This window comes from Capricornis sumatraensis, chromosome 15 (genome assembly GCF_032405125.1).
Source record: "Capricornis sumatraensis isolate serow.1 chromosome 15, serow.2, whole genome shotgun sequence".
Classification (NCBI taxonomy): domain Eukaryota; kingdom Metazoa; phylum Chordata; class Mammalia; order Artiodactyla; family Bovidae; genus Capricornis; species Capricornis sumatraensis.
Genome location: NC_091083.1, coordinates 67,337,851 through 67,359,450, shown reverse-complemented (window position 1 = coordinate 67,359,450; position 21,600 = coordinate 67,337,851). Strand labels below are relative to the sequence as shown.

The following is a 21,600-nucleotide window of genomic DNA, read 5'->3' as shown; positions in this document are numbered from 1 at the left end:
GGAGGGCAGCCCCACTAGCTCAAAGCTCCACTGCATCTGTGTTCTCTCCCAGCTTTGACCAGGCATTTCCACTCTAGTGTTCAGGTGTGTTGCCTACACCAATTTTTGTTTTCATTAGAGCTCTAGTTACAAAGCCGCATGGGTTTTGAGTTTGCCTCAACAGTATTTCTCCCATGAAACCTATTATTTTCAGTGTGAGATTTTTATGGACCGTGAGGTTTTCCTGGAATGCAATTGTCATATGGAAAAATGTCTATGATTCTTTGTAAGGTTATGATAAGATGACTTTTCATCATATAGTCCGTAAATAGCTAATGAGTGCCTGTTATGTACACCAGGCACTGTTCAGTGTTTAAAGGATATAATTAAGGTGGCCATAAAATTTATCATTTAAATTAGGATTTGAAAATAAATGGAGTTATTATGAATAACTATTAATAACTATCCTGGGAGAACAGATAAAAGAGTGTGTGTACGTGCTCAGTCATGTCTGACTTTTTGTGACCCCATGGACTGTAGGCTCCTCTGTCCATGGGATTTTCCAGGCAAGAATACTAGAGCGGGTTGCCATTTCCTATTCCAGAGGATCTTCCCGACCAAGGGATTGAGCCCGTGTCTCTTGCATTCCTGCATCAGCAGCCAGATTCTTTACCACTAGTGCTACTTCAGAAGCCCATAAAGGGGAGGCAGACAAGAAAATAAGTGAATGAGTAACTACATGGGATGTGCTCTGAAGAAGTAACAAGATGTTTTGATAAGGGTGACCTGACATTGGAAAAAATGATTGGAGAAGACTTTAGGGGCTTGTGACACTTAATCTTACACTGAAAATTGAGAAGATGGTTTATGTGAGGAGTGCAGGAGAATTGCTCTAGGCAGAGAGAACAACTTGTACAAAGGCCTTAAGATGAAAAGTGGGTTTGTGTGCCTGCGAAAGTAAAAAACGCCACTGAGCCTGAGTCCTTGGTATTGAAGGGGAAACTAGTTTGAATTGAGATTAGAGAGACTGGCAAGGACCACATCTGAGCTGTTAGTAACAGCCACAAGCCAGTTTTATGATCTGTTGTCCATTTCAAAAACAAAAGTTCTTCCACCTAGAACGTCTTCGCAAATTTAGTATGTTAATAGTTCTTTCCCTTTGGTGGAAACCCTCAAGATCTGTATTCTTTTTCTCTTTTATTCCTAACTCCCATAGGCAATTTAGAACATTGTATAGCCCCTGGTGATTGGTCACTTATTGTTAAGATATTTGTTCCCTATTACCAAGCTATCTGCCTGGTTACAATAGTTAATATTTTATCTATTTATCTAGCTGACCTATATTGTGACAAGACAGGAAACTGCTGTGCCTTCATTGGCTTCATTCTTTGTCATCTTGCCCTAAAACAGTAAGGAGCATGGTGAATGCAGCCTTTCAAATCCTCAGCCACAGGCTAGCTATACTTTTTTTTGTCCGCAAGGTGGTGCTGTCTACCAGAGTAAGAATAGTCAAAATTTGGGCTTAAGCTCAGGAAGCATCCCAAAACTTGTTTCAGAGATCTTTTTATTAAGTGAGGTTTAAATTGCCCCTTACTTTAGTAGTCAACTCCAGCAGGAAAGGAAAAACATGTGATCTTAAAGAAGCACAAAGGGCTTACAGGGAGTTTGCTCCTTAAAGTGAATAGTGGTTATGTGAGGTTTGCGTTGTAATTATCCTTTGAATTTGTTTCATACATTCTTCTAGGTACATGATATTTACTAAAAAATGAATTTCATCATGTCATTCTAATTTAAAAAAAATAAAATAAATTGCCTCTAACTTTAGAGTCTACTCAATTGGAACACTTCTAGTGACATTACCTACCAGGCTATTGTGAGCTTCAAATAAGATACAGTTTCTTAAGCATTAAAATCCCTATACAAATGTTGCTCTTATCATATCTCAGAGGTAGATTAGTAGCCAGGGTATCTACTCTTCATTGCATGAGTTTCTCCTCTGCATATCTCTTTATATTGCAGTTGTTGAAAGGAAAATGATATTTTACTTACAAATATCACAGTGTCCCAATGCCATTGTATGTTCTTTCTGCGTTAGACCTACTCATATTTCTAATTTCTGATCATAAATTCTCAAAAAGTAATCCAGGATTTGAGACTTTCTGAGAATATTTTCTTCCTACACACATATAAGATGAGTTGATTGAAAATAAATATTCTGCCTTCCAAGCTCTCTGCTGATGCCATACATCATTAATGATTGTCCATCTACTGTATTGTGAGAATTAGTTATGTTCTCCTTGTGCTTCATGTAAGTGAACCTGCTCAGGTGAGGTTGAAAAGAGGCCTGTATAGTATTGAACTCACCCTTTTTGTGGTGGTAAACTTAGCATAATTCTTTAAAAACACATAAACCTAGAGCTCTTGTATATCTGTTTTTCAACAAAATTTACATCTTATTCTGATGATTTCCTTTTAAACCTGACTATCATTTTCAGGGGAAGGTGCTATCAACCTGGCTTTGGCTCAGAACCGGAGCCAAGATGTGAGAATGAATGGACCCATGGGAGCTGGAAATTCAGTTAGGATGGAAGCGGGATTTCCCATGGCAGGCGGTCCAGGTGAGATCTCCCACTCAGTTGTATGACATTTGACTAGTTTCCTTTTTTTTGCTAATGTATGATCGTTTGAGTCCTGCAAGATAGGTGGGGGTTCCTGACACACTTCTGTTGATTGGTTCAGGAAAACAAGACATGAATCTAGACTCTTAGGAGACTAGGATCACAGAGCATGGAGCATATATAGTCTTCGCGATGTTTGGGGCTCATACTTAAAGGTAGATGAGCCCTGAGCCATGCAGGAAACAGGAAACATTTATTGAGTTCTCATTGTATGACGGGACCTATGCCAAGTGTTGCAAGTAGAACTGAATAAAACATCTTCTATCCTCAGGGTGTTTTATAGCATAACGTAGCCTTCTGTGTTATGAAAGAGAAAGAGTCACCTTTCTCTGTGACTGAGAATCCAGGAGTTTGTGCATGCTTAGGTGAAATCTGTAGAAGTATGTGGGAGAGTATGTGTTTTTCTGTATTTAGAATTTGAGAGAGTTACAAATTATTTGCTACCTTTGTAGCAGTCCTGAAATTTCTTGTTTAGAGACTGAACCCACTTTCTGTGAGTCACAGAAGGTTAAAATTGAGTTGGTATTCTCATTTTAAGCTGAGGAAACTATGGAGTTCACAGAAAGGAAGCAGTTTGCCCATGGTCAAGTAGCAGTGGGCAAATCTGACTCCCCAGGTCAGTGCTGTTTTCACTGCACTAGCAGCTTTCAGGATTCTTCTGCTGTAGGAACTTTTATTCCAATAAGCCAGAAAAGCACAGCTGCTGTGATTGAAGGAGAATCTAAGTACGTGAAATTGTACCCGATCATTCACTTCCAACCTACCACAGTAACTCTTGAAGAAATGCAGCAGAATAGAGAAGCTCAGTTTATAAAGCCGTTCTTTCTGAACTGTAGCTGAAGACTTGGCCATGGAGAGTTGGAGCTAGGTTTTCATGCTGGCACTGCCACTTGGTGTTTACCTGAAGCGCATCACTGTACCTCTCCATGCAACAGTTTCTTCACCGAGATAATAGTCCCTATAATCTTTTGAGCTCTTTTTTGAAGATGGTTGCGCCCTGAGCAATGTAGCAGACCTTCACTGAGTTCCTGTTGTGTGTCAGGACCTGTGTTGTTGGGCTGTTTTGGAGTACTGTATAGTAAATGGAAAATACCCAATCTGGAACCTGTAGTAGGGAGTTAAATAAGTTTAGTTCTCTGCAGAAATCTGAGCATTTGGTGTTAAGGCAGCTTGATGAGAGATTATAGGTAATGCTGTTGCCTCCATTGAAGAGCCAGAAGAGTGAGCAGAGTATAGCCAAGTTGCATATAGTTAGTGCAAGACCAGACCTAGGATGAGACATCTGGGTTCTAGTCTCAACTTCCGGCCACATGTCTTAATAGTTACTGGCCTTAGTTACCTGTAAACATATTTATGTCCAAGAAACAATATTACAGATCCCTTCCACCCTTAAAATGTTGACTCCATTAAGCCAATATCAGCACACTAATTGCAGGCTCTCCTAGTATCTGGCAAACAGCAGGCATATTTACTAAGTATCTCTGAAAAGTGAGTGTAAATTTTAGTGATGTATGTAGTTCATTATCAATATAGGAAACTTAAAAGATTTAGGTTGAAATTAGATTGTTTAATGAAGGACACTGTGATAAAATATAAAGTTTCAAGAATAATCAATTAGTAATGATCTGTAGTCACAGTAATATTTTAGCACCTAGGTATCTTTTTTTACTGCCAAGCATACTTAAAATAAGAATTTTTTTCTCTGTTGTCCACTGGGACGGTGGATGCAAACAAAATTTAATATTTAGTTAAACAAATTTTTCTAGGGAAAGAGACCTTAACTAACCTTTATAATAAATAATTTTAGAATTGTGTATCTAGAATGTCTTAGACTAAATTATTCTTAACACTACTTTATTCTCTTTGCATTGGCAACAGAAACTTGACTGATAAGCAGGAGTCCTTTTAAATGAAAACAAAATCCATAGCCAATTTTGTTCCATAGCTTCATAGAATCCCAAGATTAGTGAGGTACCATAGTAGTCATTTAGTCATGTGTCATTATTGATGTTTTGAATCGATAATTCTTTCCTATGGGGAGCTGTCCTGTGCCTTGTAGGATGTTCAGCAGCATCCCTGGCCTCTGCCTATCAGGTGCCAGTAGCGCCACCACACCTTCCTCCTAGTTGTTCCAACAAACTATCTCCAGACCTTTCCAGATATCCCTTAGGGGACAAAATTGCCCCCAGTTGTGAAGCATGACTCTAGTCAAGATTCCCACATCGTGCTAGAATGTATTCTACAGTATCACTCCTGAGCATGTTAGCCAGCATGTGCTTAAACATTTCTGGGGATAGGAAGCTGATTGTAGACTAAGAAAACCTATATCTTTTTATTTCCCAAGAACTTTCTTACTATCCAGTTACCATCTTTGGAAAGTGGGGTGGGGTTCCAAGAAACAAATCCATTTTTAACAGGTAAACATTTGCCTAACTGCCCTGTCTCAGCTACAGAACATCTGAAAATGTCAGATAAAATAGAACACTTAATGCACAGATGAGCTTGTAAGACAATAAGGAAAAATCCTCAGGGCAACAAAGAAGAACATTTAAATAACAGTGAACAGGTGAAGGGAGAAGGAAATGGCAACCCACTCCAGTATTCTTGCCTGGAGAATCCCAGGGACAGAGGAGCCTGATGGGCTGCTGTCTATAGGGTCACACAGAGTCTTACACGACTGATGTGACTTAGCAGCAGCAGCAGAACACGTGAGGAAATGCTGCAGGAGCCAAAGGATTTGAGTTTTAATGGCCAAGAGGGAAAAAATAGGAAGCCTTGCCTTGGGTCCACATAAAGAAGGAAGTTAGAGTTCAGAATCCTTCATGAAGCCAGTATTTTCAGTAAAAGATAAATAAGAAAAAGTTTTGCTCTCTGGCACAGGAGGCCGAAGGCAAAGCTTACCTCCCTTGGTCTGGGCTCTAGTTGAGTTGGGGAAAGGGTGGTTATAGAATTGTCTTCTCTATCCTCATACATGTTGGACACGTGTCACTGAAATGACCCAGGAACAGCAATGCTAAGTTATTAAGTGGTTCTAAAGTGGTAATAACCACTGAAGCTGTCACCTCAAACCATTGCAGATTTCTCATATTTATTGCCAGTTATAAATGAGCTTATTCTCTGAATTTATAAATTTAAGATTAGACCCTCTTTCCAGAATTCTAGGTAACAGAAATATCAGCATCTTTAAAATAATGAAAATTCTAAGAAGAGAACAAGACACTATCAAAACACAAAGAGAATTTAGGGGGAAATTAGAATCTACAGAAATTTTAAAATTATTGAAGTGAATAACTTATTCAGCCAATTAGAGACAGCTGAATTGGAAGGTGAATTTGAAAAAATGCCAACAGTGAGAATGCAACAGACAATAAATAAATAGATGGAAATATGAAAGAGATCAAGAGAAGTGAAGGATAAAATGAAAAAGCTTAATATATATCCCTGAAAAGAGTTCCAGAAGAAGATAAGGAAATTGAGGAGTGACGATAGTAAGAGAATGGCTGAAATTTTTCCAGAATTGATGAAAGACATGAGTCCTCAGATTCAGAAGTCCAATAATTCTGAGCCCTACAAAAAAATAAATAAATTCACATCTAGACACAAAATTGAAAAACTGCAGAGCAGAAAAACAGAGAGAATGTTAAAAGGAATTCAAAATAAAGCCCCAATAATTTACAAAGGGAAGATTATCAGACCCACAGCTAATTTCTCAGTGGCAACATTGATGCCATGAAACATGAGGATAATATTTTCAAAGTGATGAGAAAATTAACAGCCTAGAATTTTAAACAAAAGCTATAGTATCAAGAGTAGTGTGAATTAAAGACCTTTTTAAAGAGACTAAGAGAATTTACCATTAACAGACCCTTGCTAATTGAACTGCTCAAGGATGTACTTCAGGAAGAAGAATATTGAACCTAAGATGGAAGAAATAAGAGCTAAGAAGGAATGGTGAGCTAAATAATTGGTAAACATTGGGTAAATGTAAATAAACATTAACTTACTCAGTAATAATGATGATCATACATGGCCTTTAGATATGTCTGTTGACATTTTTAAAATATCACTAAAATAATAGAAATAGAAGGTATAATTTCTAAACTAGTAGTGGAGGGGTTGAAAGGAAGAACATGATGAAAAAAAGTCTAGTAAAATTCAGGAGAAGTAGGAAAACAGCACAGAAAAAAAGGGTAAAAAACAATGATATCATAAAATGATAAAATATACCAGTAATTAACAATAAGTGCAAGTGGATTATAAGCACTGATAAAGAAAGTGATTAATTAGATTGAGCAATTCAGATTTAGCTATGTACTCTTAGAGGAATCATATAAAACATAAGGTCTCAGTTCATAGTTAAAAGGATAGAAGAAAATAGAGAATCCAGGTGAATATTAACTGAGAAAAAGGAGTATGACAATATTTTTATCAGATAAAAAGCATTGCTAGAGATAAAAAGGATGACTATAATATAAAAGGAAAAATCCAGGAAGATAACTAAACTTTTGTATTTTTAATAAACTAGCTTCAAATATGTGAAGTAAAAATGGCCCAGATTCATGTAGATAGCAAATCTTAAGGAAGATTCTTACACACCTCCAATAGTAATTGATGTGTCAAACAAAAATTGGTAAGGATAAAGAAAGCTCAAATAATATAATTAAAATAGTTTGAGACATATTAGACATGGACATATTTAGAAACTGTACTAATAATTCAAGAATTCTTAATCTTCTCATGAATGACATTTGTATAAACTGATTATGTTATTCCAAAAGCAAGTTTCAGTAAATACCAAATACAGGTATCACATAGATCATTTTCTCTGACCATAGTGCAGTTAAGTCAGTGGCCAAAAATAACAAAAAACTAAAATACCCCATATTTTTAGAAGTTTTAAAATGTATTCTAAATACCCAGTGATTTTTTTTAAAAAAAGCATTCAAGATGGACATTAGAAAATATTTAGAAGGAAATAATGAGAATAGTTCCCCAGTGGCTCAGCAGGTTTAGAATCTGCCTGCAATGCAGGAGATGGCAGGTTCGATCCCTGTGTCGGGAAGATCCCCTGGAGGAAGAAATGGCAACCCACTCCAGTATTCTTGCCTGGAAATTTTCATGGACAGAGGAGCCTGGCAGGCTACAGTCCATGGAGTCACAAAGGGTCAGACACAACTGAGCACATAACATGGCAATGAAAATAGTACTTGTGAGATGTAGACTAGAAAATTTGACTCTCAGCTATTTAGAGCAGACCTTATACTAGAGCTGTCTGAAAATTAAAAGACTTAAGTGTCTGACATAAGAATGAGAAAAAGAACAGCAAAGTAATAATTTAGGAGCAAGAAAATAATAAAGGTAAGAGCAGGAAAAATGGCAACCCACTTCAGTACTCTTGCCTGGAGAATCCCATGGACGGAGGAGCCTGGTAGCCTGCAGTCCACAGGGTTGCAAAGAGTCGGACATGACTGAGCGACTTCACTTTCACTTTCATGAATTAAAAAACCTAATGGAACAGAGCAGCAAAACCAGAAGATGTTTCTCTGAAAAGACAACTGAAATTATTGATCCTAGTAAGACAAATAAGAGAGAGAGGCATGAGCAGTGTAAAGAATGAAAAAAAGTGTACTCTTTAAAGGGTGTATTTTATTATGGCATGTGAATTATATCTCAGTTTTTAGAAAGAATGGGAAAAAAATTCCATGAATAACTTTATGCTAATAAATTTGAAAGCTTTGGCAAATTAACAGGTTTCTTGAAAGTATGATTTAACTGAAACTGACTTAGTAAGACATAGCAAATGAAAAATCTACAACTACTTAAGAAATAAAATAATCTGTCTCCCTGTGGATCAACTAGTATAACCACAGGCTCAGATGATTTTACAGGTGAATGTTACTAAATATTCAAAGAACAGATACACTTATTCTTTCAGAGCATAGAAAAAGAGAAAAGATGCTTTCCAGCTCACTTCGAAATTGTTTTCAATGTGATGCTAAAATTAGGACGAGAGCAGAGGATAATTATAAGTTGTTTTCACTTATAAAGGTAGATGCTATTAATAAATCCTAGAAAATCTATTAGTATCAGAAGTTAGCAAGATGTGAATCAAGAGGAGTTCTCAAACTGCTAGTGAAAGTATAGATAGGTATAACCACTTTTGAGTGCAGTTTACCGATATCTAGTAAAATGGAAGATGCTCATACTTTAAAACCTACTGATTTTAAGTGTGTAATCTAAAGAGACTCTTCCATGTCTATGGAATACAGGACAAATATATGCCATTGCAAAATTCTAAAGATGAAAACTTAGTGTTCATCAGCAGGCAAATGGCTGTATTAACTCCATAAAATGGGGCACTATTATAGTCAGGATGGGTGAATCTCAAAAAAATAGTATTAAGTGAAAAGGGAAATTAAACAATACATATCGAATGGTGTCACTTATACAAAGATTAAAAGCATTCAAAAAATGTATTACAGTTTATATATGTAGAAAAGATAAAAACTTGAAACTGTTAACCCAATATAAGATAAGGAGGGAATGGAATGAGATTGGGAAGGAGTAGGAGGCTTCTTATATATATTGCATATATATATGAAGCAGGCAGAGTAGGGCAGGGTTTACATTTAAATAAGGTAGACAATGGTATAAAAATTTTCTATACCTTTTTACATCTTTGAAATATTTCATTAAAAACAAGCATTGTGTCAATTCCAGTACTCTATTCTAGAGATTTTTTTTTTTTCTCTAGGGTTAATAAGGATGACCAGCCCTGCCACTGTTATGATACCCCAGGGTGGAAACGTGTCATCTTCCATGATGGCACCAGGCCCCAATTCAGAACTGCAGCCCAGGACTCCTCGCCCTGCTTCTCAGTCAGGTATTGACCTCCAACCTTTGAGAACTGAAGAGGCTACACTCCCTGCACAGAGCATCATAGAATTCAGCTCTCTCTCTGATGCCAGATTTCTAACTGCTCAGCTGAAATGCTGTCCTCTATATAAAATCTGCCTTAGTTTCTTCAAGCTGGAAGTCATTGTTTCCTTTTCAAAATTTCTTCTCAGAGTTTCTCACTATTCTTATCAGTTATACCCCAACATTCCTAAAAATGTATTCCATAGCCTACTTAATCCTGCTCCTCCATAACCGAGAATTCTGTAGTGAAGTAAATTTGGTTAATGTGTCCTACTAGATCCTCCCTCCCAGAGATCCAAAAGTAACATGTTGGAAGCACTGGAAGTCCTATAGTGAAGAAACCTGTCTTAAGGCTGTGTTAGGTCCAGTGTCTCCCAAACCTGATTGACTTTATTTTTTGTTTTGTTTTCTAATACTAATGAACATAATCCCTCAGAATATGCTTTGGAGAATACTGCTCTGCATAGTTTGCCTGGCTCTTATATCCACTTTAGAATCATACGCTCTTTATAGACAAGATTCAGTCTTTCTCTCATCTCGATAGTTGTTTTGCATTATAGTAAACGCTCACAAACATTAAATGATACCAGAAGATTTTTCTCTGTTTTGCAGAATTGCCAAGACTCTAGGATTGCTCTAGAATCTAGGTTGCAGTAAGTTAATTATTGCTTTGTTGACTATCTTTAAACAGATGCAATGGATCCACTCCTCTCTGGGCTCCATATACAGCAACAAAGTCATCCCTCAGGATCTTTAGCGCCCCCGCACCACCCAATGCAGCCTGTCCCTGTGAACAGACAAATAAACCCAGCCAGTTTTCCCCAGCTGCAACAGCAGCAGCAGCAACAACAGCAGCAGCAGCAACAGCAGCAACAGCTGCAGGCAAGACCCCCACAGCAACATCAGCAGCAACAGCCACAGGGCATTCGACCCCAGTTTACTGCCCCAACTCAGGTGCCTGTTCCTCCAGGCTGGAACCAGCTGCCTTCCGGAGCCCTTCAGCCTCCTCCAGCCCAGAGTTCTCTGGGCACAATGACTGCAAATCAAGGGTGGAAGAAGGCTCCCTTGCCTGGCCCAATGCAACAGCAACTCCAGGCAAGACCATCCTTAGCCACGGTACAGACACCTTCCCACCCTCCCCCTCCATATCCCTTTGGCAGCCAGCAAGCTTCACAGGCCCATACAAACTTTCCTCAGATGAGCAACCCAGGCCAGTTCACAGCTCCTCAGATGAAGAGTTTGCAGGGAGGGCCCTCCAGGGTCCCGACCCCCCTGCAGCAGCCCCACCTCACCAACAAGTCTCCTGCCTCCTCACCCTCCTCCTTCCAGCAGGGATCCCCTGCTTCCTCCCCAACGGTTAACCAAACTCAGCAGCAGATGGGACCAAGGCCACCTCAAAATAACCCACTTCCCCAGGGATTTCAGCAGCCCGTCAGCTCTCCGGGTCGGAATCCTATGGTTCAACAGGGAAACGTGCCACCTAACTTCATGGGGATACAGCAGCAACCACCAAATCAGGGGCCACAGAGCTTACATCCAGGCCTAGGAGGTGAGGAGCACTGGAGCTGTTTGTGTTGTGAATTGACTGGAGCTAGATCTTAGTAGCACTTCAATTTTTAGAGTTAATGGAGGGAGTGAAACAAGGATGTAACTATTTGGTTTTGTGAATATAGTGATGACACTTGATATGACTTAGTTACTTGATACATTATGCAGCATCTTACTGGTTATGTTTAAGCTAGTCCTCTGGATAAAAACGCAGGTAAAATTCACTGTAGATATATGTTCATTTTGTTTTTCAAATATTTTTGCCTGATCTTGTACTAGTAAATTAAGGCGTCTGGAAGAATCATGGTTTTGTTAACAACTTAAGCTGTTCCGCTGTTGAAAAAATTAAGGTTATGCAGTAGAGCAAAAATGAAAAGATAAGTGTAGGGTTTTGTTGGGGAAATGGCCCTTGTGGTTTTCAATTTTGGTAATCCTAGTTAGCAAAAATATTATTAGCATGGTATTTGTTAAATTTGCTTAAAGTATTAAAGGGGAGTAAGTTCAGAAATCATTGACTTTTACAGTTTTATAATGCCAATGCCTGCTCCTTAGAGAGGGAATTCCACCAGTTATACCTAAAGGAGATTTATTTATTTATTTTGTAAGGTGCCTCTTGTATGAAGAAAAAGCAATGGAGCTTAATGTGTGAGAGGTAAAACGATTACAGTAAAACTTATCCATCTCCATGTTTATTATTTATTCTTATTAATCATTGATCTAGTGCACATGAATGTGCTTGGAGCTTTTCAGTAAGGTATAGAGAGTGTAATACTGTCACCTGATAAACATACCCCCCCACCAAAAGACACCCATTGCCTATCCAGAAAAAAAAACCCTTGCATCTTTAGTGCAACATAGCAAAGGCATGTTCCCATGATTTCTGGTAAAATTAAATCGCTCATCAGTCTTTTCACTCTCTTGTAATTACTTTTACTGACATGCAGGCTGTAATATTTGAATCCTAAGAAGTCTTGAGAAAATGCAAGAATGTTTTGGCTCCAAACTTCACTGTTCTGGGCATCTAGCCTTGGATCAGTGGGGGCTGGGTAGTCCCTCCTGCAAATGTGATTACTGATATAATTACAATGGAAGCATGCAAATGGGGACTTGTCACTGCTAAAGAAAGGACAAATGCATATTTGTCTACAAAGCGTTTTTCAGGACATTGAAAATTTGGCCCTTAAATAAATGGACTAATTCAAGTGAGCTTAGGTCTTGATGCTTTCATAGAGCAAATGATGTGCTCACCTAGGTGATCTGGCCACATCCAGGCCTATGTTATAAACAGTGAATGGGTTCTGAGATTCTTATTACAGATTTGTTTTCTGAAATTAAACCTTCCTATAAAAGAAAGTATTACTTTAGTAAGATTCCATTAGAGCACAGTTTTTGGTACCATAGCTGTCAGAATTTCAGCAAACCCTTTTGAGAGGAAGGTGTAATGATAAATTTAATATAACCTCACTCTGATGCTCCTATAAATTGTTGCTGATCTCTTGTCTCTTCCAAAGAGACCAGCACAATACAGGGGAGAAATTTTTCCACAAAAAAAATTGTCATCTATTCCCTCAATGGGTTAAAAAAAAAATCACCTATCTATGCTTAATATCAGGACCCAGGTCTTTGTTTTATAGTATTTCTGATCAGTTTGTTTGAATATGAGAGAATTTAGTGTATTCCTTTGGTACCTATGTTAAAGTATGTAAAGGTTTGGGGTCCGTTGTATTACAGAAAAGTGAGCCCTAAACCTTGCTGTGACGTGGCCTCAGATCACATTTAGGGAGCAGATTGCCATCTTTTCCTTGGCATGTTCAAAGTGTAAATTTTTTAGTATTTCTTTTTCATTTTGACAATGCTCATGTAAGAAATTGTGTTGATTTTTTTAACCATCTTTCCCAACCTTGTTAAAGATCCTACCAGTGTGACAGAGAGAGCTAAGCCAGTGGAGACTTCATGCAGCTCATCCTTCCTTATTCATTCCACATCTAAGCAAGAGTATAAATTTGCTAGGTAACTGCCTTACTCATTGTTTTCTATTAAGGAATGCCTAAACGCCTCCCACCTGGCTTCTCAGCAGGACAGGCCAATCCGAACTTTATGCAAGGTCAGGTGCCTTCGACCACAGCAACTACCCCTGGGAATTCAGGAGCCCCTCAGCTGCAAGCGAATCAAAATGTCCAGCATGCAGGTTTGTTTTCTATGACTTATTCAGCCAGCATTTATTGAACATTGTGTGGTAGGTAGACAACAAGGAAATACAGAGAAATGTAAGCCTTGATCCTTGCCGTTCGTTTCAGACCTATAAATATCCTTTCAGGGCAATAACTGTTCTATTAAAAGTAGGTAAAATGTCTTGAAAAATCTAGAAACACCTAAAGAAAGGAGATAAACCTAGAGGTAGAGCTGGGGTCAGCATTTTTTTTTCCTGAAAAGAACCAGGTAGTAAATATTTCAGGCTTCACAGGTTATATGTTCTCTGTTGCAGCTACCTAACTTTGCTGTTGTAGCACCAAAGTAGCCATAAACAGTACATAAAAGAATGGGCATGGCAATGTTCCACGATGCCTGTATGCTAATACAAAACTGTGTTCCTGAGCTCTGAGTAAATTCGCGTCTGTTTACAAGCTGGCAGTAGGCCTTATTTGATCCATGGATCATAGGTTGCTGACCCCTCAGTTAGTAAAAGGACCAAAGGTATTTCTGGCAAAGGAGATGGTGGTTACAAAGGCATGGAGGTATATGGCATTTTGAACAACTGCAGCATTTAAAATCTCTGTAATTCATGTTAACATTGTATATGTTGAGTGTCTGAATTCTGGTTTACAAGGTGGTGTTTGAAGACCAGGTTTTATCAGTACAGGTGTAATGCCAATAGTGTATTGTATATAAGAAGAAATTTAGGAGGGCATATTGTGTACAGCAGAATGGCTAGAAAATATTTGTAAGCAATATTATATTAGCCGAGACTGCATGTATCTGGTTGCTATTAGGTAGCACATGATTAATCCTCTTACCCTTTCTCATAAGGAGTTTGGATTGAGGTAGCGCAAATACTTTCTGAGTTCCCATGCCCATTTGGAGTTAGTTTAGTTGTGTGGTTCCACTGTTAATTATAAATACTAAGGAAGGAGAAAAGTTCGAAACTTAAAAAGTTCAAACTACCTCTTGAAGGGCTAGAGAAATGTAGGGCAAACCATGACTTTCTCCATCTGCTAGTGCAGAACTGCAATTCCTGAGCTATGTAAATTCACATTCTATAGGAAGTTTTAAAACAGTAATAAAATCATTCACAATTCCTCCACATAAGTGCAGCTGTTTTATATTTTTATAAGGTGCCTTCCCCATGCACTTACTGTTTTGATTTCTCCGTTTATCCCATCTAAGATAGCTCTACTCTTGTCTGTCGTTTCCTGTTCTCTTACTCTATTTCTCTTATTAAGCTTTTACTTCTTCCTGTGAAAATACTTAGTCTGTTTGTTATTTTACTCTTGCCAACTAGACTCCATGGAGTAAGGGATTTGGTCTGTCTTGCTTATTGATGTTACCTCAGTACCAGAAGTGCCTTGCACATATTAGGTACTCAATAGATGATTGTCAATTGAATGAATATATACTGGAATATTTAGTGTACATAGTATGTACAGTGGTCATGGAATTCAGTTTAAGGCTGGTCTGGAAGATCTTAGGATTCCGGAAAAATCTAGATTGTATGAACAAAGGACAGTTTGTCCCTCGCCTCCTGGCTGGAGCATGGACTGGCTTGATGACTTCATTGTGGCTATCACTTTTTAGTCCTCATTTCAAAATGAAAAGGGTGGGGAGGAGATAAAATAAGCTAGAAGTTTATTCTGCAGAAAGGAAGAGAGAATATAAGCAGCTATAGGAAAATCCCGAAGACCTAACAGTAAGTATACACTGTGGCAAACCAGGAAGTGCTCTTTGTCTGAATTGGAAACAATTAAGACTAAAACATGTCCCATGTGGTCTCCTAGGGACTGCTACAGGAGAGGGTCACTGAAGCTTTATCATCCTTTATTGTCTGTCCTCTGTCTGCAGCTTCTTAATTGTCTTGTCAGTTGACTTCCACCAGAGGCTCAGCTTCCAGATCAAGATTAAATAATTTTTACCACATTGGGGTGGAGGAGACCTATCTTTAGGAAGTATTAGCTGTTCTTTTCTTTAAAGTGCAGTATCCAGATAACACATCCATAACCTTGGAGAGTCTTAATTATAGTTTCCCAAGGAGCATTGTTAAACATCTTCTCAACTTTGCTGAGGTTTTCTTAAGAGGCTGCAGCACATTTTTTGTTTCCTGTCTCATCTAAAGTAGAGCTTATTTCATTACCCCATAACACTTTTCATTAATTTTCTTCATTTTAAGTAGTTACAAGTTATTTTTAAATAATGAGATGCTACCTTTCTCTTTGTTTAGTCTAAGAGAAAGAAAACTATATTGATCTTCAAAATGTTATCAAGTTACCAAATAGGAATAAAGAAATGGTTTCTCTTTCTCTATTGTATGGTCACTGAGAATGTATGCCACAGTCACAGCCTCATACTATAGAAAACTCCCAGAAATATGTTAAGCATAACACATCTGTTTATGCTAATCACTGGATATGGGTGAGGGGTGTTTTTCTAATTAAGGTAATTTGAGAATCTTAATACCAACAAGATAATAGTATTTCTTTCTGAAACTGTGCCTTTTTTTTTTTTTTTTTTTTCAGGTGGTCAAGGAGCTGGTCCTCCTCAAAACCAGATGCAGGTGTCCCACGGGCCACCAAATATGATGCAGCCCAGCCTCATGGGAATTCATGGCAACATGAACAACCAACAGGCTGGTAGTTCTGGGGTTCCTCAGGTGAACCTGGGCAACATGCAAGGCCAGCCCCAGCAGGGCCCACCATCTCAACTGATGAGCATGCACCAGCAGATCGTGCCCTCCCAGGGCCAGATGGTCCAGCAACAAGGAACCTTGAACCCACAGAACCCCATGATCCTTTCAAGGGCCCAGCTTATGCCACAGGGTCAGATGATGGTGAATCCTCAGAGCCAAAATCTTGGGCCCTCGCCCCAAAGGATGACCCCACCCAAGCAGATGCTTCCCCAGCAGGGCCCCCAAATGATGGCACCACATAACCAGATGATGGGGCCTCAGGGGCAAGTTTTGCTCCAACAGAATCCAATGATAGAGCAGATCATGACCAATCAGATGCAGGGGAATAAGCAACAGTTTAACACTCAGAACCAGTCTAATGTCATGCCGGGACCAGCACAGATAATGAGGGGACCAACGCCAAACTTGCAAGGAAACATGGTGCAGTTTACAGGACCTATGTCAGGACAGATGCTGCCACAGCAAGGGCCCGTGAACAGCAGTCCGTCTCAGGTTATGGGGATGCAGGGGCAGGTCTTGCGGCCACCAGGGCCCAGCCCCCACATGGCCCAGCAGCATGGCGATCCTGCTACGACAGCAAATAGTGATGTCAGCTTGTCTCAGATGATGCCAGATGTTAGCATGCAGCAAAGCAACATGGTCCCCCCCCACGTGCAGGCCATGCAGGGGAACAGTGCCTCGGGAAACCACTTCTCAGGCCATGGGATGCCCTTCAATGCACCTTTCAATGGAGCACCCAATGGAAATCAGATGTCCTGTGGTCAGAATCCAGGCTTCCCGGTCAATAAGGATGTCACGCTGACGAGCCCATTGTTGGTCAACTTGTTGCAGAGTGATATCTCTGCGGGCCATTTCGGGGTAAACAATAAGCAAAACAATAGCAACGCAAATAAACCGAAGAAGAAGAAGCCCCCTCGGAAGAAGAAGAATAGTCAGCAGGATCTAAAGTAGGTTGTGATAGTCTTGTCTGAAATCTTACTCATTTATTTCTATGTGAACACCTTTTTTTGATGGAAATTTTTGAGCATGTATAAGAACAGTATAATGAAATTCCCCATGCTTCAGATTTTCAGCTCATCATCTATCTTGCATTCATTCATGTTCTTCCCATTACCTCTTGATTATTTTAAAGCAAGTTCACTTTAAGTATTTCAGTGTGTACCTTGAAAAAATAAGAACAGGTTTTTGGTTTTTGTTTTCTGTTTTTTTGTGACTACACAATACGATTAGCACACCTGGAAAAAACTAACGCTTCCTTCATATTCTCACATATTCAGACAGCATCCAGATTTCCCTGATTATCTCAAAATAATTTTTTTTTTTTACAATTTGTTCAAATAGGGCCAAACAAGGTTCATATATTGCAGTCAAATGATATATGTCTCTTAAGTCTGTAGTCTCAGAGGGGATTGTGCCATTCAGAGCCTGAGAAGTAGCCAGTGCTACCACACTACAACTCTACAAAGCATGTCAGGCTTATAGCGACTGCTGGGGAACCAGAGAGGCTATATGTGTTTTAGGAATGAAAACTACTTATGGAGACTCCCTTCTGTCTCTCAAATAGAAATGTTTTTTTTGTGGAAGTGCCTTTCTTTTAAAGGCTCTTTATCATCCTTAGCAGCTTAAAACCTCATACTAAGATGACTAGACCTTTTCAATCAGTTACCCTTTTGGTAAAGATGAGTCTTTTGCAAGATCACAGTGGGAAGGGCAATTAATTTATATTTCGTTTCCTAAAGCTAAGTGTTAAGTCATATTTTTGGCTTTGATAAGAAAGGAATATTGACTAAACTGGATTTTCTGCCTTTAATCACAAAAGTGAAATCCAGAGACATTTATTACCAGAAAATAATGACTAAGAAGTATAAAAGCGGGTTAATTCAAGTAAATTACTAGAATTACAGAAGAGAATAGGGGAGCTTTAGTTAATTAAACATAAATGTTTAAAATAAAACCATCTATTGGATTGGCCAAAAAGTTTGTTTGTGTTTTTCCATAACACCTGGAAAAAAACTGGATGAACTTTTTGGCCAACTCACTACCTTTCTCTCAGTCTTCTTACAATATGCCTTTGGTGGTACTATAAAACTATATCATATTCACTTTCTTCTTGAATCTTATAAATCAAAAAATAATTGTATATTAGCAACCTGTATTTTTTGTAAATTCAAAACTAGTAAACTCTTTGGTTATCTGATTTTTCTAATAGCTCTTTCTAAGTTAAATTCTTTACTACTGTCAATCTGTATGGGAATAATATTTCTTTGGCAATATTTATTCCTCTCAGTAATCTAGGATTAACACTGCAAGGTTCTTCAGTTTCCATTAGTATAGATTTTTGGTATCTGTACCAGCCCTTAGGGATTTGCTTACTTGTTATAGCTACAGAATGTGGAAAGGGCCTTATACCACATCAGGGCTCCTAGGAATGGAGACAGTAAGTTAAAAAGAAGAGCGCATGCTCCGAGCTCTACCACTAGCTTACCATGGAATCTTCAGCCTGTTTTCTTACAGCTCTGTAGGCCTTTGTTTTGTTATCCAGTAACATGAGGTGGCTGGGCCTGAGATATTTTTTTAGCAGTATAATTCTTTGAAAGTAAAGAATACGACAGGAATCCTTACCTGTAATTGAAGCAAGAGAGAAGTCATTGAAGGAGCAAATCAATACAGGAATCTAGTTGTGCTTAGGACCTGCTTCAGGTTCTAAATTCCCATGTGCTAGAGCTTTTAAAATGGATTTAAGGTAAGGTTTATGAAACTACAGAGTACAACGAGATAAAATACTGTCTAAAAGTGGGTGACTAATACCAGGACAAAAACGAAATGAGGGCTGTGAGCCCTGGGTCTTCGGGAATGTGGGTGTTTCTTCATTTTTTTCCTTCTCTAATAAAATTGTAAGGTACACTTAGGTGAAAATGAAAGCATCCAGAGCTGATGGGGATGTCTGTTAAATAGACATTCTGTAACAAAATTAATTAGCTTTGTTCTGGTATTCTCCGGCTTTCTTTGTTCTCTGAATACCATTTTCATTAGCCAGTCTGCAATTTCTTGCAAGGTGTTATGGATTGTTGGAGCCACCGTTGCAATATTCACAAAAAAAGAAGTCTGGATTCCCTGGTTGAATTTGATAGCTACCCCAAAGATAGTGTGGTTTCATAGGAACAGTACAATACTGATAACCCAAAATCAGGTCTTAAAACATTGGATGGATGGATAATTAAATGAAAATCATTATATCAGAATTTTGTAGAAAGCACCTAGAGTAAATAGCCATTTATTAAATTAAGTGGATTTTAACATTTAATGAAACTGACAGTTTTTTTATGCCAAATATTGAACATTTTATCAGACTAGAGAGATATAAATAATGCTAAGAACGATAATGCAGATGGATTTATTCAGACATAGGGGAGGGGTTAAGCAGTTTTCATGTATAAACTGTACAACTTACTCTCAAACATGTAATTTATTTTTTAGCACCCCAGATACTCGCCCAGCTGGTCTGGAGGAGGCTGATCAACAGCCATTGCCTGGAGAACAAGGAATTAACTTGGACAGCTCAGGCCCTAAACTGCCAGAATTTTCAAACCGACCACCAGGTGATAAAATGTTAGCTAAAGTTTATATACTTGTCATCATTTATTTACAGCATTATAAGGCTTTTTTTCAAGGAAACAATAGTGTTTTATTTTGTCTACTAACTAGACTAGTGATTTAAAGTGTCTAGTATTTGGAAACTGCCTTGTTACTTGTTAGTGAAAAGTTTCAAATATAACCTCTGAAAGTGTGTGTATCTGCATGTGTATGTATATGTATTTGTGTGTGTGTGTTTTGCTCAAATTAGTTTTTGTTATATTAGGTCCTCATAAAATCAAACTAAAGTTAGTTAGTGCCTCTTTATTCTTGTCAATATCAAAGGTTCTAGTTGGCATCAAAATGAAATAAGATTAAATGAAATGATGCTTTCACTCTAATCCTGCTTGCCTGCCTTTCCTGCAGCCTTTTCTACTGGGACTTTCTCAAAGCAGAGAACTACTAGGGGTTAAAATAAGATTTTTTAATAGAGCTTTTATTATGAATCTTTAAAGATAAAAAAGTATATAAAGAGTAATGAAAGAGACACTCATGTACTTCCTACCCCGGTTAATAATAAAAAGACCAGTATTGTTGAAATCCTCTGTGTTGTATCCCCCTCTGATTATAAAATAATATATCCTCTAAAATGTTGAAAAAAGTCTCCTAAAATTAATTCATTCTAATCTAGCTATTATAGAACTAAGGCTAGCTGCCACAATGTCTCCAAACCTGGTTATTATTAGCCTGAGCAGTAATTTGTAACTTTATTCCCCTATGAAGAAGACACACCAAACCTATGGCATGCAGGCCACACCTCTGTGTGTATACAAAGGATTATGTTTTGTTCCTTCCTTTCTAGTTATTCCACATCCTTTTTGGCCAGTAAGTGGAAGTGATTTTGTAAGTTATTTTAGGGATAAACTTTAGTATCCTTAATTTATGTATTTTAAAAGTGAATGAAAAAAAAAGTAAATTCATTATGACGTCAATACTATATGTTATTGATTGCAAATTGTTTGGGCATACCACACTTCCCATCACTGAATTGCAGCAGCACAGTTGAGGCTGAGAGGTCACCAGTCTTTGGCGGGTACGTCCAGAGGCATTATGAACAGGAAGGCACCTTCTTCCCTCAGACATATCTGAATTCTATAAATCCCAGAAGTTCTCACACGTTATTGCTTCCTTTCTACAGTTTGCAAACTGGGAGCCTATAGGCTGAATTTGGCCTGCAGTATATTTGAATTGTCATGCAGAATCTGAAAGCAAACAGAAACCTGGTTTTAGATGCCTTTAGGTAGAGCATCCGCTCTGCAGTTTGGCTCTGTCCACAGAACTACTACTGTCTTATAGCAACCCACTTCTCCTCTTTACCAGTCTGGCCCCTAAAGGCATATGAATTTTCATCTTTTAATTAATAAATTTGGGTTTTGGTTATGTTATATGCACTGTGTGTGTCCTGGCTGTGCCTCTTCACCATTCTGCCACCACAGCCCCAGTCTATCTTCTTACCATTAGTGCTCTTTGGACTGCTGCCTCCAGCTTCTGGACCCTTTATAGCGGCCTTGCCCTTAACTGTTACTTTCAAGAGGCTGCTGTATTGTCTCTGCTGCTCTCTTTAGTATTTATGTTGTTTGATGCCCTAATTTTAAAGATGAAGGCATTTGTGTCATAGCCCTGACATCAAGAAGCTGTGTAATTTCTACAGAAATTACAAGTTTCTTCACATGGGAACCTGAGTTAAACCTATAGAAATGCCATATGTTGTTGGTGTTATAAATGTTAAGAAGTCAGTTGGGCCTAAAACAAAAAAGGATTAAAAAAAACCACAAAACTTCAAAAGTGGGTTCTGAGGACTTCCCTGGTGGTCCAGTGGCTAAGACTGGACCCAGTGCAGGGGGCCCAGGTTTGTTCCCTAGTCAGGTAACGAGATCTCACATGCCGCAACTAAGACCCAGCTCAGCCAAATAAGTAAATAATTAAAAAAGAAAACATTGTACTCAT

The 21,600-nt window shown here is 38.4% G+C and overlaps 1 protein-coding gene across 1 annotated transcript in view; it reads left to right on the top strand.

Annotated features, from left to right (window-relative positions):
- The window catches only part of NCOA6 (nuclear receptor coactivator 6), a 55,081-nt gene that overhangs the window by 11,015 nt on the left and 22,466 nt on the right, over window positions 1-21,600 (top strand). Inside the window, exons 3-8 of the mRNA XM_068987038.1 lie at window positions 2,475-2,597; window positions 9,412-9,540; window positions 10,267-11,124; window positions 13,165-13,311; window positions 15,851-16,967; window positions 19,498-19,619. Of these exons, the coding sequence (XP_068843139.1) occupies window positions 2,475-2,597; window positions 9,412-9,540; window positions 10,267-11,124; window positions 13,165-13,311; window positions 15,851-16,967; window positions 19,498-19,619 (2,496 nt within the window). The remainder of the gene's footprint in view (window positions 1-2,474; window positions 2,598-9,411; window positions 9,541-10,266; window positions 11,125-13,164; window positions 13,312-15,850; window positions 16,968-19,497; window positions 19,620-21,600) is intronic.